General features: G+C 35.5%; 1 protein-coding gene across 1 annotated transcript; it reads right to left on the bottom strand.

The window, feature by feature from the left end:
* Positions 1-5,326: 5,326 nt before the first annotated feature.
* LOC128529014 (von Willebrand factor A domain-containing protein 7-like) lies at positions 5,327-19,288 on the bottom strand. Its single transcript, XM_053502302.1, has 16 exons — positions 19,212-19,288; positions 18,849-19,036; positions 18,464-18,736; positions 17,605-17,698; positions 14,312-14,425; positions 14,024-14,204; positions 13,265-13,434; positions 11,542-11,657; positions 9,932-10,048; positions 9,566-9,769; positions 8,216-8,345; positions 7,915-8,070; positions 7,721-7,813; positions 6,667-6,938; positions 6,142-6,435; positions 5,327-5,843 (listed from the first exon to the last, which is right to left on the bottom strand). Exons 2-16 carry the CDS (start codon positions 19,026-19,028, stop codon positions 5,445-5,447), a joined length of 2,793 nt encoding a protein of 930 aa, XP_053358277.1. The 5' UTR covers positions 19,029-19,036; positions 19,212-19,288; the 3' UTR covers positions 5,327-5,444.
* Positions 19,289-19,820: the final 532 nt, after the last annotated feature.

Below are 19,820 nucleotides of genomic sequence, written 5' to 3' on the forward strand. Positions count from 1 at the left end.
AGCGTGTCGTCCTCCAGCGAGAGTGCTACTCTGATGGCTGTTTTCGCCGGGGACCAGCCCGCAAAATCTGTGGCTAGCTGTATTTATACAGACACATTTGTTGGTCCAGTGCATTCCATGCATACTTAATTGGATTGAGAATAATATCTATGATTCTTCCTCTTTCTTAAATTTCACAATCATTTTCAAAGACTGCACTCGAACTGTTCCTCTTTCTAATTCTGAAATTTTACAAGGATTACGAGTAAACGAACCATAAGTATATAAACAACATCTGTTGTTTTATTCTTTATCTGTCAATAAGAGAGAACGAGTGAGATTTAGTGCTTGTGAGGGTGTAATGTCCTTGATATTAAATAGGATGAAAACCGTAACATTGGTGAGACAATTGTGATAGGTTGTGAAATAGTCCAAGGATGACGAATTTCAAAAAGTCTTTTACTCACATTGTGAAATGTGTATGACTACAGGAAGAAAAGTAAGAGTGTCACCCCCAAAAAAATATATAAAATATAAAGTATTAACTAACAAAAACAGAAATCTTCAGCACATACCGCACCCTGACTAAACTACTTTAAACTAAAGAAACAAGGGAACAAAAGTACAAAGGTGGCATAACATTCAACCTAATCTAACAATGAATTGAACTAATAGTAATTGAATATTTGAATAAATCAAAGCCCCGAAATGCTTCTTGAAATTGAAGTTGAACTTGACACATATTAGGTCGAAGTTAAACTCCAACACATTCAATGTAAACACACACGCATAAATTGATACAAGTCAATAGACAAAAACAAATCTATGGGTAGATCTAAATCACACAACGCAAAACATAATTCCTTATGCCAGAAAATACAATAAGCTTCTAGAGACTTCAAAAATCGAACAAGTTTTGTTGAATACATTTGTTGAACCAAAGGTACGCTGGGCAGGAGCGCGCACACACACACACACACACACACACACACACACACACACACACACACACAGTGAACTTGAGGCCTCAAATACATTCGGCACGTTGATGGATTGGCAGAGATGATGGACAGCTCAGTCAGCCAATAAACTCAGACCTAGAAGCAGAGTGAGAAAACACGAAAGCCAAAAGAGCGATAGAAAAGAAAAAAAAAAACTGAATACACACAAACACACATGGAGCATCTTGCAGCGCATCCTATTTTGTAAGGAGAGCAGAACGCCTTTAAATAACACGTTAATAAAAATGGATTTTATCGGTTCTCTGCTGAACCCCAAAACATTAAAGCATTAGTTCATTGCAGGAGTCATTACATGCAGTATTGTCAATCATGTTTTTTTCTGTACATTTTCTTAGTACATTAGATGTTTTGTATAAATGTTAAATAATAAATTGCTCTCAGTTAAATCTTCATTTAACAAGATTTTCATCAATAGGGAGAAAGTGGTACTGTTGATCAACTAATAATCAAGTAGCATCTTAAACAAGTCAAATGTGCATCTCCTGAACATTTTATTGTCAAGCATATAGTCACATAGCACAATACAATGTTATTTTTTTACAATGGAAAAAGAATAAGGAAATGAACAGGGTCAACAGGCAGAAAGTGGAAGAAGAAGATGCAATTGTAGAAATTTCCTTAGAGACTATTGCTAAGTAAATAAAATAGTGAGGTCATTTCAGACTTTCCCTCGATTCCCTTTCCCCAGATTATACTGGGTGGCTATGACTGAAGAGCTTTGAGAGGGTCCAATGAAGGTCACTGATGTTAGCTCTGCAGTTATATGGGGGCAGAAAATCATCTCAAATTATGTCAGTAAAGTTTTTGTGGGATAGGTTGGCTTCATCATTTAGCTCAATTTAGAAGGATTTGCCCGCCAGGTTTCGTTTCAGGCTGACTCCCGCTGCTGGACCTCAGTCTAGTCTCGAGCTGTGAGTAGATGTGGGGTTTTAACTTCTCCTTGTGACATTCTGGTTTACTGACACTCTAATAGTAATATATTATTGGATATTTAAGTCTCTTTGGACCTGTGGACTATGTAAGGATGATGGGATGTGCACATCTGCAAATGGATGTCTCAAAATGCTACAGTAAACTGTAAACAGTAAACAAAATATAAAGAATATCAATCTTCTACTTGTTTCCCTGTTGTAATTCATTTTTTTTCTTTTTTTTATTGTAAACACATAAAAATCAACTGATCATAGTTCAGCTCAGCCTTAGTGAACGGCGAGTACAACCTCGAGTGAACAACTAAATATAACTTTTTTCACTGTGCCATTATTTATAAATAAAATTCATGCAGGCAATGCCAAGTACCTCCCCTAGTGCTTCCACAGAATGTAAGAGGGTAAGTTGCAGCCAGGTGCTCCTCACAGGATTTTAACAGTGCATCAGAGGACATATGCAAATCAAATCAATTTTTATTGAATTTTTAACAATCTAATGACTTCCTGAAAAACCTGTGCAGTGAAATTGATGTATTCAATGATTCCCTAATGAGAGAAGAAGTCTTTAACCAGTTATTTTGCAGTGTGCATGGCTGTGTCTGTTTTAGTTGGATAGGTTTCAACCTATCCAAATCTGCATTCATTGAACTAAGCATGATAATTGCTCAACCATGATAATCCACCAACGCATCCTGTTTACCTTGGAACGGAGAAATGTTTGAACAGGCCTGCAGGTGTGTGCTAGCTGCAGGAGTTCTCACTCCAGGCTGCTTGATGTGTTTCATGACATCAAATGCATGTACATGGATAGAAGGGTTCCACCATGTAGAGGAATATCTGTGAATCACTGTTTAAACACCACCATGTCCTAAACATCAGACAAAGCATTTGCTTGACCTTTTGATTGCGATATGCTAATCATAATCAGACATAATCATGTATTGTCCGATAGCAGTAATGGCCATCTGTATAAATTGTGACTAAACAGACTGTGGATGGAACACATGCAGTCCAGGCTATGAGCTCAGCCACTGGTGATCAGCCTGAGCTATAATGGCATGTCATGAGCACACAACCCATCCGGCACACCTGCATTCATTCAGCACCTGGGCTGAACCATCTGTGAATACAAATCATATTTGGATTTTCAAGAGGATTTTTAGAAACCCTTGAAGGTGATGAGGGTGCAGCATGAATGAAGTTGTTTCACTGTTAATAGTGCGGTGATCATATGCACAGCTCCACCACGACAGGGGAGGATGGATCCCTGTCCTCCTATTATCGATTGTCCTAGAAATAAAACAGAATTGGCAGCCAGTTGAGCTTCAGCAATGTAGCTTTATGACTATTTGTTCTGAGATGTGTCAGCAGCACCAGTTACTTTTTGTTATGCACCCCATTACTAGGAAAATTGAATAAATTGAACCGAATATATTCCTGAACTGGACATTCTGGCTTTGACAAATGATGCCTTAATGCCTGAGGATATATTGTAGGACTGTTTTGCAGACTCTGAGACAGATGCATCCACAAATATTGATCACCATTAAAGAAGAAAGCTAACCCGGCTGTCTGCATGGATGTAAATTAAGAGACTCATTAACCATGTCAATAACTTAAAATACTGTATGTGAACTAGGAATACCATCAAAACTGGTGCTACTGTCAGCTACTCGAGGTGCGATACGATCAATACATGTATTAGCAAAATGATAATCAATAGTTAAACACCAAAGAATCTTTGAGGAACTTATGCTCTGCGGTATATCTCTGAGGCCCATCTTTCCTGACAGGCAAGACGTAGACGTCCACAAATCTAAAATCATTCTTATCTTTAGCCACAATACAGTGATTAGTAATCACAGAATCTACCGCACGAGTTGCAAAAACCCAGAGTTTAGGTTCAGAGTTACTGTAGGTTTAATATAACAACAAAAGGACAACAGTGTTTATAAAGTTCAGCTCAGAAAAGATAAGCATGCTGTGCATGGTGTGTGATTTTCAGCATCATTCAATACACGTTAAATTACTTACTCACAATCTCTTTAGATAGCAGCACATTAATGGTGTGTTGAATTAGGAACACTCCAAATCTATGTCTAGCACATATCACATTTTACTTACAAGTAAATGCATCCTTCCCAAAAAAAAACAAAAAAAACACAAAATCCTGACCAATATCAAATTCGCAGTATAGGTCTGAATCCTGCTAATTCTATTTAACCTTTGTTTAAATACAACAGGACTGTCATGATTGCATTTGGAGTTTGAAATGTTGATAGTTTTGCTGTGACATTTTGCTTTAGACTTTGTTGTTCAGTTGTTGTCTTCTCAGGTTTGTGTAATGTGGTATAACCCAGTAATTCATGTTGAAAGCACAAGGATTTACATAAAATAACCTGCAAAGCACTAGAAATTAAATATATTTTTAATAGAAAATCCTCTTGAGGTCTGGCCTAGCAGTGTAATATAAAAATGAATGTACTGTAAAGCCAGTAGTGAAAGTCAGTGCCGCTGATTGATTTGGACTGTGCTGTATTGCATTTATGTCCTTAATTGTTAATTAAACATATAAGCAAAGAGAAGAAAAGTGGTGCATGCTTTAATCAACAATTTCTGAACAATTAAACCCGAGATTATCTGCATTACCCCTAGTGGCGCGTTACTGCGGGTGCTCTTTATGTGTCATGACTTTTAAGTATCATGGGTGGTTGCGGTTTCATGTTTCACAGTAGTTTCACAGGTGTGTTTAGTTTAGTTTTCTAATTACTAATACTATTTAAGCCCGAGTATTTCCCACAGTGCTTTTTTTTCTAGTTTTATTTTTGTCAATATATTTCAATAATGTCAGAATTCTGCACTTACATCATGTATGTAACCTCAATTTGTGACTTCAACAATAAATTTTTTTTATTTTAAATAAAGTTTGTCTTTGGTAAAGCTTTATGTCATAGAAAGAAATTCAACTTCGAGAAAAAGGTAATAATTCCCGAAAACAATACAGAATACAGTTTTGGTGGAAAAAATAAACAATCAAACACAACATGATACATGGTAGAAATACATTGTGAATGTTACAGTATGTAACATCACCTGATTATAACCTGTAAATGTCTGTAAATTGTACATTTACAGTTCATACTCAAATACTAAAATACTTTGATAAATAAAAATAGACTGGACTAGAGCTCTTGTATTTGTTAACCAAATTAGGTTATCTATGTGCATTAAATTTTAACCCCATAGAATAACAGACCTTCTAATTAAAATATTACAAAGAAAATATTTTGTTGTTAAATTATATTTATTTTAAAATTATATGTTTAAAAAAAAATATATATATATATATATATTCAGAGTTTAAACTCTGATTTAAGGTATACCGTGTGTTAATAATTATATAAGATGAGCACAGTCTACTTTTACTGCATAAAAGCAATACCAAATAATTTGTATGTAGACATAAATAGGCATATATTACATTCATTTAAATAAATAACTGTTTTTTTTTTAATTAGAGCTGCGTATGTTGGTAAAGTGAGACTCCGATATTAAGCAAAAGGCAAATCAAGAAAAATTCTGCACTATGAGGTAAGGTACTTGGTGCAGCTGCAGCTGATAGAGATCTAAAGCAGGTGGCAACATTTCCCACTGAATCCACAGCAACCAGATGCAACTCCTTGGAACAGCAGGACGCGTTGTAGACCACCATGGTGACAATCGTGCTTGTGTCCCTTATCATACTGGTAGTGGTGATCTGGCCGTTTCCCTTGAGAACTTTCAAACTTGGGATACCTGATCCAAATCCAGCAGTCACGTTGGCAGTGAGGGACCATGAGGAGAGGCTGCAGCTTCCAGAACAGTTAGCAGTTATTTGAAGCACGTTACATACTGGAGGGACATACTCTCTCACCTTAAAAACAAAGGAAAAAAGAAATGTTGAGATGCTAGAGAAAATGTCTTTAATGATTATCATGTGTGGCAGCATGTGAAACCCTACACATGAAGTTTTGACCATGTGTTTTTTTTTTTATTATTATTATTAAAGCATTGCAATTTTAAAATATATAAACGAATTGATTAGGCTTAGGTCAATTTTGTTATGGCACAGGCTATTCCAAAAATGCCATGAAGTACATGATCAGTTTAGCAGTGTTAAGAGGGTGTATTTAATGGATAGCTTTGAAACCTAAAAATCCTGTTGTAATTACCACATCAATAACATCCAGATGCAGCACAGCATAGTTGAAGTCGCTTCCATTAGCTGCTTCAGCAAAGATTGTCATGATGGCTTCAGTTCCAGAAGAAGCGTTAACAGGAGGAATCACAGTTACCGTTTCATTTGCGCTAACTCCATTCTTAAGAGTTATGGATTTGTTAAAAAGAATGTCAAAATTTTGATCATTGGTGACACTGATGTTAAAGTTTCCTTCAAAGCTGTTGGCTGTAACATTAAAGGGCAGACTGAAAGATACTCCTGGTTCCAAGTGTTCAAATGGTTGAGCCTGAGGGTAAGTAGAAAGAGAGTTATTTTTTTAAGGAATCAAATCTGTAAATTTTTAGCTCATTGCCACATGTGTAACATGTTATTTTTTTAATAATCAGAAGAAAAAAACATGTCCATTTGTATGTTTATTTATTAAAATGAATCATTCTGTAATCATGTTTTCATTTACACTAAAATATGAAAACCATTTTTGTTAATAATAATATAATTGAATTTTATTCAAACTTACTGCAACGGTCACATCTGATACTTGGAACCAAGATGGTGACTGTCTCTGATATCTCAAGATGACATCAGCTACGAACCTGGCCTCTCCAATCACAAATACAGCAAACTGTCCTGCTGAAACGCTGTTGAAGGACACCATATACTGCCCGTTACCTATTGCTTTGAGTGTGCCTTTATAAGACTCTGGACTTGATGATTTGGTTAGATACACCTCTGTAGCTTTAACTTTATTGCTTCCACCAAGCAAGGACAGCAACATGTTGATACTGGTATCTATATGAAGGGAAGACACAGAAAGCTTTTTGAAATAGCACAATTCATGCAGAATAATTAAAACTGCTTAAGAATAAATAAAAAAAAAAACTTGTATAGGATCAATTCATTTTTAAATTTATAACAATAATAAATACATTGTAGATATATAATGATGAATTCATGTTAGCATAGACAGCATAGAATGTTGAAAATTACAAAATATTCGAAAATTAGATAATAAAAAAACTGAAGACCAGAAAAAACTAGAACAGGTTAGAAAGATTAGGCACACCCAGTTTGGAAGAAGTCTGAGGTAGTGGCAGTGGGACCAAAGTCATTTGCTAGTGATATAGCCAGTTAGTTCTACAGTATATTGGTTGCACAGCTTTGGTTGAATTTTCGACTTCTTCTAAAGTCTTCTAAGCCTTTAAAGAAAATTAGTGAAGTAGATTGTAGGTACCTTTCTAATTTATTTCTAAAAGTTTCTAATTATCACTGCTTAGACTTTGTTTTTTGTTTAGTCAATAAGTTGTGTCTGACTCTTCGTGACCTCATGGACCATAGCATGCCAGGCCTTCATGCTGTTCATGGGGTTTTCTTGTCAATGATATTATAGTGGGTTGCGCTATTTCCTTCTCCAGAGGACCACCTATGGGCAATTTAAAATGCCAATTACTCTAATCTGCATGGTTTTGGAATGTGGGAGGAATGTGCAAGGAGGCCGAGCTAACCACTAAGCCACCGTTCCTTGCCACTTCTGCTTGGACTTAATTATCACTTTAAAAAGGTTGTTTACTTACTCGAAACAGGTCTTCTGTTTAATTCTGTATATGTTGTATGAAGCCCTTCATAAATTTGGACAAAGTCGAAAAGGAAGTTGATGATGCTTCGACCTGGATTGAAAATAAAAATAGCAGTAAACAAACTTCCTGATTTCCTCCATTTATTTATTCACAGCTTCATAGAAAGATTCCACAAAGAGAGCTGATGTTACCAGTAACTTTGATGCTGTAGGGCTCTGTTGAGTTTATGTTAAAGAGCCAGCGTCCAGCCTGGTTCTTTTCATCTGGTTGAACAACGGAAAGGTTGCCAAAAATCTGAGTAGGCCACACACTCATGTTGCCGAATGCCGTGGAGTTCTGTACCACTCCTTGGTAAAACAAACAAACAAACAAACAAACAAACAAAAAAAACATTATCATAAAGTTATGCATGATACTGCGTAACATTGCCATTACGTACGTTTTGTTTGACATTACATTGTATAATTTGGGTTAATTTTCCCATTAACACACCTGTGGGACTGAGGATGCTGTAATTTGGATTGCCAGTGATGTAGATTGTCAGACTTTGCACAGAAAAATCCACAAAGACTGGGAAGATTTCAGCTCTTGGTGGATTTATTACAGCCTGAAATAGAGTGACCTGAAGAAGCAAAAAGTGTTGCTTATTACTCAATGCTAATATAAATTAGTTTAGTCCAATAAATTAGTTTTTCTCCTTACTATAATATGGAACAGATCATGCAAGTATTTTAGCAGTTCTTTAGAAGACAGTTTTTATAAACCATCACAACATCAACACAATGTGATATTCCATTTCTTACATTGTATGCATTACACTGCACAGACACAATTTTTAATGAACTCTAATATGCCAGTCAAAACAGATTGTCTTATCATCAGTAAGCAAAATACATTTCCCATTTATACAGTATCAGCACAATGTGTGATTGTATTAAACATCGCATCATCTGGTTTGACTAATAAATAACAAAACAGCATAACATGTCTTTCATTGCATGACGTTATGCCCCATAGGTTTCCGTTGTGGAGTGGCTTGACTTGCCAACTGCCCTGGTATGGATATAAATGAGGGTTATGTAAACAGACTGGATGTTTAGAGAACTTTTTTTTTTTCAATGATTTGAATAGTTTTACCTAAATCAGTGGTTTTGTCCAAATCAGCATTATATTGTAATGTAAATTTGACCAAGACTTACTGTACTTACTGGTTGGTGTATAACTGCTAATTAAGAAAAATAACATCATTTGGTAACTTTGTAGAAAATATGCATTTTTATATTACCACACATTTTTATGTTCAAATGTGGCTTTATCTATTAATGTATTTATTTGTTCGTTTGTTTCTTGACAATTATTAAGTCAAGGAAAGTGAGGCATAATATATGGAAACTTCACTAACGGAAAAAAAAAATCACAAACTAAAAATTGTAAACTTTTTTTTTTTAAAGTATTTCAATAAGTGTCATAAAAAAGAATGCACTGATAAAAGGTGTATTTTATGGTGATAGTTATGAATCATTTGTGTTTTGACACACTCACTCTTTATTTTTGGCCATTTGCCCTTGTAATAGTGTTGTGTAAACTGGCTTTACAATTTTGTAAGCTACACATTTAAGAGAGTTTTAAGCTACAGTTTTAATAGGGATATTTTTGCAAAATGCATTTAAGCAAGTGAGCAACTGTATATGTATTTAAGAGTTGGAGTGGAAACATGCATTCTCTCTTTAATTTTCAGTAAGATCTATGTCCTTTTTTTGGGCCAGTTCATCTCATGTTATAATCTGACAAAAATTTAACCAAATAAGGTAACATGATTTAAAAGTTAAAAGCTTTAATTACCATTGTGTAGCTTGAGGTAACAGCTTGGATGTTTGATTGTGTTATGCTGTTGACATCAACGACGTAGCCCCCAGAAGCCTGAGCCAAATCCTGGTAAAGCTGTGGATCAGAAAGCTGAGGAGACAAGGACTGTTGACCAGGATAGAACCAGTAACGCTTCCTGCGTCTCAGAGAGCTAGTGGCGCCATTTAGCATAAAGGTAACCTTTATAAAGAGAAAAGAAAAGGGTTTAGCTAATGTTTTGCTCATTTTTATATTTATGTATCAAAATACAAATTAGAAAAGTTATGTTGTAAACTTTGAGGATTTCTAAATAATGCTTTCAGGAGTTGGCTTGCATGTTTATGATGGTTAGCATGTACTCACTACAGACTTTTTTTTCTCAATCAGTGCTTTCACGGAGTTCGTCAACCATTTATCTTTTGCACCAGCGTCTGTGAAAACATAAATCTCAGTCTGTGGTGGACATCCAGTGAGAGCAAGCTGGAACAAAAAAAATCTATTATTATTACTTGTATTCTTAAATGGGTAAATCAATGAACAACTGACTGAGTGACTAACAGTGTTGGGTGTAAAGTACTTGGAATACTTTTTCGATATAACAAGTAATCTAACGTGTTAGATAAGCCATTTAAGTACGCAGTTACTTAGTTACATTTTCAAATATATAATCCGTTTTTCAGACAATTTATGCAATCCGCGAGCCAGACAGCAGTCATTCCCAACCCATTAGTGTGTGTGTGTAAAAGTCGTCCTATTGTTGGCTATGCAAGTTGGCTATGCAAGGACCAGCGCGCCGAAAATTGGAAACCTAATCGCATCGCCAAAACTTTACTTACAGCCACCGGTTCATCATCACATCATGACTCAAACTTCACTGAGTGATGATGGTAAAATAATTATAAAGGACTTAACTAAAACAACATGCATGAGGAATCAAAAAGAAGTTTTCATTTTCTGCAATGGAAAAGTACTGGAACTAGTTACTTTTATCAGTAATGTAACTGATTACTTTTTAATGACAATAATTTTGTAATCTAATTAGTTATTTTAAAAAGTAACGTCCCCCAAAACCGGTGACTAACAAGTACACCTTTTAATAAAAATTTTTTCCTTTAAAGTCTTAAACTTTAAACTTTAAAAAGTCAACTAAAGGTGCATCTCAATAAATTATAATATAATTGAAAAGTTTATTCATTTCAGTAATCAATTCAAAAAGGGAAACTCCTATATTATATAGATTCATTACCCACAGACTAATATATTTCAAGTGTTTACTTCTTAAAAAATGTTTATGACTATAGGTTACAGCTAATGAAAAAAAAAGAATATTACTTAAAAAATAGTAGTTTATTTTAAGTATCAGACATCTTACAACTACATTAGCTTAAAAATATTAAAAAAAGAGTAAAAGAAAAAATATCATTTTTTTGACCCACTAGTGATAGTGGATTGAGGTAGTGCAAGTTAATGGCATGGTACATTAAAACACAGTAAACATTTTTTGTGAGTATCAGCAGAGACAGTGGGTTATACTCTATTTAAAAATACAAGGGTAGTTCAAGTCAGACCAAGACTTGTGATGAACTTTTAGCTGAACAAAGGCGACATTTCAAAATCAACAGATAATTTGTCTCCAATTTTCAAAAGCGACTCATCTCTACACACAACTGTACACACACTCATTCACCAACACCACTTGCACGTTACAGGAACCGGGTGGGAGTTATTTCCACATCCCCCGTACAGTCCTGACCTCGCACTAAGCCATTTCTACATACAGTATTTGGTCCATTAAAGGAATTCCTGGGAGGCCGGCATTTTAGATGTAAATCAGACCATCAGGCTCCAGTGAACTGAGAAAAATTTCTATCATCTCCTTACTCTCCTTATTCTACACAATAATGTGCTGGTTTGACTTGAACACCCCTCATACTATTAGAAATGCAGCAGGTTAGTGAATTAATATTTTATACCTTGAGTCCTGAGAGACACATTTCTTCATCATCATTTTCGCCACCACTAGGTATAAGTGCATTGATTGCGTCTTTAAAAACTTTAGGATCACTTGTTCTTAAAAGCGGGCCATAACCTAAATAAGTGTAAGTATAGAGGAAGTTTGTTAATTTATAGCCTAAGAAAAGCAACATTAAACATAAATTGTCTTAGGGTACTTTTCAAGGTGCTCCATCTGTTGAATACATTTCTAAACCACAAATACAATTTTCTTGTTATTTTTGTGATTCTTCACAACTGTTACATTTTCAAATTTGGCAATTTTCCCTTTTTTTTTTTTTTTTTTTTTACAATTTTTGCTTTATAACAGCAGCGTTAACAGTAGTTGAATGTGTTAATGTAGTCATTGTAAAATGTTATCTAATACAGATTCTCCATATAATCTACTGTAAGACTAATTCTTAATGGATTTTACAAACAGACTTCTTTTGTTCATCAAAAAAGCTGCATTATTGTTGGTATGATCTTTTTGTTTGCTACCATGTACAATCCTGTTACCAGTTGATTCCTTTTTTTTAATGTTCAAAATTCTTGTATTGATCATTCCCAAAGTTTTTTCCCAGCCTAATAGTGGCCTCCAGACTTTTGTCAAACCTCTTGAATTGAAGCTGAAAGTCTTGACTTTCATCACATCTTGATATCATCTATGCAGTTTGACTTATGTTGGGGCGCTGTGTTATACCCCTATCTCACCTACATGGGGTCAGCGTGGTTTCGTGCGGCAGCGGTAAGTACAGTTCATCGTGATTCACCACGAGTTTTGGCGTAGTGACTACATTTTCATAAAACTCGTGATTCATCACGAGTTTGGCGTAGTGACTACAGTACATTATACATTTTTTGGCGGTCCTTACGGAAGCTTGCGGACCCTGTGGAACCACTGGGAACGTCAGGCAGTCAGTCGGGGTGCCTAACACGACGTCTCTCAAACCGCATAGGTGAAAGAGGGGTATTAGGCACTGCGAATGACTGCCTGACATTCCGTAAGGTTCAGCAGGGTCTACAAGCTTCCGCGAGGACTGCCAAAAAATGAAACATGTTTACTTTTTCTTGCGAGAAGAATGGAAACGTAGTCACTACGTCAAAACCCGCGGTAAATCGCAATGAACAGTACTTGCGCCTGCTGAGCGAAACCACGCTGATTCCACAGAGATGAGATAGGAGTATAAGTGTTTAATTTAATGTGGCACAAACAAACAAACAAAAAAAACTAGCATTGTTTCAATATTTATCAACCTGTCTGTACTGTATATTGTTCAAGTTTTTGGACAAAGAAAGAAGAACAAAGAAATTAACATGTTTTGTCAGTACAAACTGTAAAAAAAGTGTAAATTTTTTTGAATTAATTTCCAAAATACAGTAATGTGAAAGTTTGTGATTTTTAAATCGATATATGCAGTACAGAAAAAATGCAGCCTTGTGCAACTTTAATGACTTCTTCTAAAATGACTTTATGACTTTAATGACTTCTTCTAAATTTTTTTTTGTATTTCTATTGAGAAATGCACCTATTATTTTTCAAACATCCAGTATGATGTGAGAAATGTTTCAATGTCACTGAGATAAACTGTAATTTGGATTGTAATTTAGATGTATTCACATATGTATATGTTATAGCAATATGACAAACTATTTACAATTAAGGTCTAAAAAAACAAGCAGTGATCCAGGAATTAGACTTACCAGGGTCATTGAATAACACCAAGATGTATTCTAATGGTTTAATTGCAGAGCCTGTTTTGCTATCAATGATAGCAGAAGTCACTTTTCTGAGGCTTGCAACATTATCAGACATGCTGCTAGTGGTGTCAATGACAAAACACAGCACTGCTGTCTGCCCAAGTCCCAAGAGTCTGGGGGGAAAGAAATACAAAAATAATGATACTGCATATATACTGAGTAGACTATAGTAGGTTGTAGATAATAACTATTTAATTCAATTTAGTTACATTTTATTTGTATAGTGCTTTTAACAATTGTCATTGCAGCTTTACACAATCAAAAGAATTATTTAACTACTAAATACAGGGTCTATATGACCTTTAAAAGGGTAATAAACCCAGTGTTCCAGTAGAAGAAAAATCAATCTGTTGTTGTTGTGACATTTTATTTTCTTGCACTTTGTCTTTTTTTTATCCTATGGTATTTACAGATCAGAGCATGTGATCTCTTTATTTTCTGGCGTTAGTTAAGCGTCTCGTCTAAGGACGCAACAGTGGTGACCCAGGGGTGGCAGGGTTCGAACCCCCATTTCTCTAATCAGCAACCCAAACCCTCAACCACCTGAGCCACCACTGTGCCACAAGGCACTGTTTGTCAATGGCAAGTGGAAAACATTATCCATGATTAAGTAAGCAAATACCTATCAGTGTGTATGTGTGCTATTATTTATATACTGTAATTACTACATTCTATTCTATAGTAAGAGACTTTCTGTTGTACCTAAGAAACTCAGAATCTCCGATTTTTTTTCGAATGTAGTTGAGGAGATCTATGGTAGCATCAGTGGCTACCGATGCTGCTATTTCATGTAGATAACCGTGACTGGAGCTTGTATTGTCCTTATTTATGCCTCCTTGCCCCCAGCTTGATACATCATCATTTCCTCCATGACTGCACTTTCCTTTAAACAAAATAAAGATATAAAGTCAAAGTGGACAAAGTGGATTAGTATATAAATGTATTTCTTTATTTACCTGATTTATCTGTTTAATATTTTAAAGGCTTTACCCTTTGGTTTGGTCTCGCCATAGTATCCTGATGTGAGTTTCTGCTGTGTGATGACCGCCTCCAAGATGTTTCCTCGGCAGATGTCAAAATAACAACTACTGCATGTATCTGAATCTGAAAAACACAGAAAATAAACTTTTTGTAGGAAATTAAATCTCTCTCAGCTTTGCTTTCATTTCGATATCATCTACTATATTCCTCAAGAACAGTTTAGATATACCAGCCAGTATACTCACTGATGTGATGAGGGGAACAGTTTAGATGTATCCAGATGAGACAAGTTCTCTAATCTATGTTCTTTTTTTTTATTCATAGTGTTGATAAAAAAAAATATGTTCAATGCTTTAACCGTTAATGTCATGTAACCGGGTAAACTTTAAGAGGGTCTGTATTTTACCCAAAATGTCTTAGGCAGTTAAATTAATTGACTGAATTCACAATATTAATTAGTTAAATCAAAGCTTTAAAGTTATTTAGTTAGTTATCCTAACAAAAGTATTTGGCCAAACTCGTTAATTATTGAATTCAGATGTTTTAATCAGGCTAGAGGAGACAAGACAGATTGACCTGATAAACATCAATAAACACTATAAATTAACAAAAACTAACTAGCTAACCCAGAGAGGAAGACTATTTACGTTTTTTTTTTTTTTTTTTTTTTTACAAAAACATAAAGTGCAACCGTGCATGTGCAAATGTGCAAACAAGAGCAACAAAGTGACATACACGACAAACACGACATAACATAACATATACTCTGTGTGACCTCATAAATGCTCTACAAGTGAGTGGCCACGATTTCCCACAGAAACACTCCAACATTTTGTGGAGCATCTTCCAAGAAGAGAGGAAGCTGTTATAACTGCAAATGGAGAAAACTCCATATTAAAGTGTATGTATATGGAATATGATAGCGAATGTAACTGTTTAGCCTGCAATCCAGAGTGACCTGCTTCCTTCATGACTGTGACTCTTGAATTCACACCCCACGGCAAAAACCTAATGGTTCACAAAAAGCTCAATCAACTTCACACAAGTATGCCAGTGTCTTACATGAATGTGAGAAAAATGAGGCACCAAGACTAGCTAAATTTATTAACCAAATTTATTTCATGAGCATGACAGTGGATGAAGAGCCTGCTCTCCACTATGCTGGCCGCTCATGCAGCTTGTTCTGTCATAAGTCTGACAAATAAGTTCATTAGTAGGGCTGTAATTTCCAAAGCCTGCCATCATACATACATACATACATACCTGGTGATGTTGCCTTTCTATCATTAAAAATAGTAGAGAAACTGTTTACACACACTGACTTTTCCTTTTTAATTAAAATATCTGGCACATTTGGAAATGGCAAATGCTCAAAAAGAAATGGAAATGTGTGTCATCTGATGTGTCATCCATTTCTACCAAAACTAAATTTTTGTATCAGTCTTATTCTGCACATTCTGTTTGGTATTTGACATACCTCTGAAGACTGTTTATGATCCAAGTTGCTCTGAAAGGGTCAAACTCCACAATTGCTTGTATTATCCCCCAAAAATCCCCCTGGTTGAGCTCCCAGCAGCCTCATTGTGCCCCCTCAATGATTGTTTTTGGCAAAATGTTTAAATGTTACAAGGTACAAAGCTGCACCAAGGGGCTTCACCAAAATACCCCAGTTCCCTTTCACCTGTTCATTGAGCTTGTTTGTGCTAATGCTTCCTGCCAAATCCAGAAACTTGTCAATCCTGACATATCTGGAAAGGACACCACAATTCATATGACTTTTTAATTTCCAGGGTCTTTCAATTGCCCATTACATGTCAGCAAGGTCATTACATCCAGTGGTGGCCCAAGAATCGCTCAGTGAGCATGAATCCTTGTCAAAGGCAAAATACAAGCTGGAGTTTAGCATTCATAGTCAGCCACTCATTCAAAGTCAAGATATGAATCTTCCCTTTTCCTTCTCCTCATGTGCAGCTCTAGTTTCGCCATTATCACGTTGTCAGATTTAATTAGAATTTTATTTGGTCCATTGTTTGAGTAATAGATTTTTTCAAAATCTCCACCCTTTCTAATTGCACTTGTTAATGTTGCTAAAGTGAAATTACAATAACATGCTATTATGGTTTCAGTGATGTGAAGACAAAGGTCATCTGGGTTTCTTTGGCATAGTATTGACAAATCACAAGTTGACAATAGTATAATGATAGCCTCATCTAATTGGTTAATTGTTAAATGCTGTGTTTGACCAGACACATATTCAGGTTAAAATATTCAGGTAAAAATAGAAAAGAGATGGCAGTCAGCAACAGAAAAACACATTACCAGAATAAAATTGTCACTTATTCTCTGTAGCACTCATCCTGGACATGATCGCAGGAACCTGTTTAGCCTCTCCCAGGGGACTTGGAGCAGTAGGTGGGATACACCCTGGATGTGGTCGCAAGAACTTTTTTTTTTTTTTTTCAAAATCAAAATTACAACTACAGAATGAAAAATGAGAAGGTTCCCTTGGCCTTTGAGAGAAAAAAGCACCAAGTATATGCTGCATTAATGAAGATTTTCCTTAGCCATAAACACACAGAAGATAATTACCAATACAGAATTTCACACTTGTGTCTGCAAAACTGGTCTGTATAGTCATTTGGTAGTATCATGTTTAATTAAATCATTAAACAACCCTGGAAAATTTAAAACAGGGTGTGAGAGTCCTTAATAAAGAGCAATGACGCTGTACTAGTGGTTCATATTGCACCAACACCTTACTTTGACAATCATGAATGACCTGATTAGATCTGCATGTGCCTTGCCTAACCCTTAGTCCAGCCCAAGCTGGTCAAATTTCAGAACTTATGCCTATGATAGGTGGTAATTACTAGCCACCAAATTAAAAGATTTTTTTTTTTTTTTTTTAGAATTTTTAAGATTTTTTAATTGTCCTGCTGTAATATAATTTTTATTAGATAACTTGTTCAGGATGTAAAGTAGCATTAGAAGCAGTTATGCAAAAACTGTATTTCTTGAAAACAAAGGATGGTCAACCAGCTTTACCAGTTGCTGCGCATTGGCAGCTGCTACAGAACATTTTTCTGATCATCTTAAATGGATTGTTACATAACACACATGCAGTGTAGATTATGGCATATGATAATTACTTCTTTTGCGCAATATCTGCTCTAAAATAGTAAAATACAAAAAAGTCATAAATACTTGTATGTTTCCAATATGTAAGGTGGATCTGAAGAACTGGAACAGGAAAGACGAGTATACAGAGAAAACACCCAGATAGCCACACCTTGTTCATTTACCTGCCATGTTGCTAATTAGGCTTTCAGCTTGAATCAGACTTGAGTAAGGTGTTGTATGTCCCAGCTCAATCCAGTTGCTATGACTGTAAAAATCCTTAGAAAGAGACACAAATCAGATTCTGTTTAATACATAACAACTCAATTAAATTCAATTGCCGTAAGTACATTACTGCCGTTCAAGTCAAACAAGGACTTTAGATGATGTGCAGAATGATAAACAGTTATGAAAGTAAACAATATAATATATAACCTCCTGCGACACTAATGCATGTATCACATTTTTTCACTTGTGCTTGGATACCATAAATGTAGAAGTTTTCCCAGTCGCCTTAGCTGCCTGCTCCATGTCTAAAACTCTGAGCTTCCAGAAACTTCTTTAACTTTCTACCATGATGGTGTCTGAGCACTAATGAAATGCTGAGATAAATGCCTTTATTGTAGCAGGGGAATATATAAAGGTAAAAATTAAGGGAGTTTTTACACAATAAAAAGTCCCTGTTTGACTTGAATGGCCCTTGTATTTGTATAGTGGTTTAAATAATTGTCACAAAGGGTGAAATTCTTCGAGATAATGCAAGAAAGAAACATTTGAGAGAAGCCAGATTTGCAAGGGAACCAAACCTTATCCATATTTTCTTTTATAACTGTATAGTATACAGTGCTGGTAACTGTGTTAACAATAACTTGAGACTGAGAATCTTCTGAATTTATCATAGTTGATAAATTTTCTTGTTAAACATTAAACAAGGACACCTCCTTACAGTAAATATGACAGCAATTCAGTGTAACGTCTTTAAGTACTTAAGTACTATATCGCAGTCTTAGTTACTAACAGTTTTATAACAATATGGTGCCATACCTGCAAAGTGTGGAAGACTTTACCAAGTGCCTCTCTGGCAACTTGATAGTTCTCCTGTGAGACGTACGTTATAACAGTAGAAATTCCTTTTAGAATAAGATCCTGTCCGGACAAGAACTCCTCATTGTTAAAATGGTAACTTGCAGTAAAGGGATATTGAATATCGACCAAGGCATTGTATGTGTTAATTTCATTAATGCTTCTTTGAAAATCTTTGGCTGCATTAGATGAGTAACACGCTTCTGCTACTGATTCCACTGTTAGTGGGTTTGCCTACATAAAAAAAAAAAAAAAGAAAAAAAAGGCACACATGGTCTACTATAAGAGCACATTTACAAAATTAGAAATAACCTTATATTTCAAAATATATGCCACTTTTATTTACCGCGACTTTTCCCATTGATTTGCAGACATCAGCTGTTGTCTGTAAGATTGCATTAAGAGTTATGTTCTGATGGGTCTGGGCATCAGGCAACAAAGCCATAAAAGCCAGAGTGTGACTTATGAGGAATATTGTCAAATGTAGACAGATGAGGAACTTGATCGGCCGATTAGTGGTTATCATTGTCAAAACTGTAACGAAAATAAAAGAAAATCTTTTACTTAAACATTCTCCAGTACACACATAATATGTTTGTGCTTTCTATATATTTCTGTTACTTAAGTGTTTACCATAATAAAAGATTAAACTGCTTTTTCCCTCCTTGAAACTAATCTATTATCATATTGAATTTTATTAAAGACGTACCTTAATGTTCTGTTCCTCAGATGACTGCAGTGTGTTTGCTTTGTAGTTGTCAAACCGTCATGTGCTTGTGGTTTAAGCAGTAATTATGAGTAAGAAAAGTTTGAATGCCACTCCCATAAGGAAACATAAAAGCATTGCAGTGTGATCAAATCAGTTCGTTTAACAAACAAATTATTTGAACATATTATACATACAGACTTTAATTTATTATGTTTACAGTTGTCTTTCAAAGGCTCCAGCTCTGTTCCTCAACAGATGCGTGGGTATCTTCATTAAGATGTACATGAGGGAACTCAAGGAGTCCAGGGATATTTTTATTGGCTTGGCAGACCAGCACTGTAAGCACGTCAAGATTAGGATGTTAATAAAAGGCATCTTTCACCTGAAAGGCAGGCTTTCTTCCACCTCCTTCACCATACCATACCACTATACCTCAACTGAGAGCTTAAGTCAGCAGGCAGAGGAACTGTGCAGTTTTGTGTTGCTTTGAAACATCTTGTCTAGAGAAGTACAGGGGCATCTGTAACAGGAAGCCTTTGCATTGAGTAAACATGCACAAAGTGTCACTTCACAAAAAGGGAGTGCGTACATTATATGAGCAGGAACACA

The sequence above is a fragment of the Clarias gariepinus genome, chromosome 8 (genome assembly GCF_024256425.1).
Source record: "Clarias gariepinus isolate MV-2021 ecotype Netherlands chromosome 8, CGAR_prim_01v2, whole genome shotgun sequence".
Taxonomy (NCBI): Eukaryota; Metazoa; Chordata; class Actinopteri; order Siluriformes; family Clariidae; genus Clarias; species Clarias gariepinus.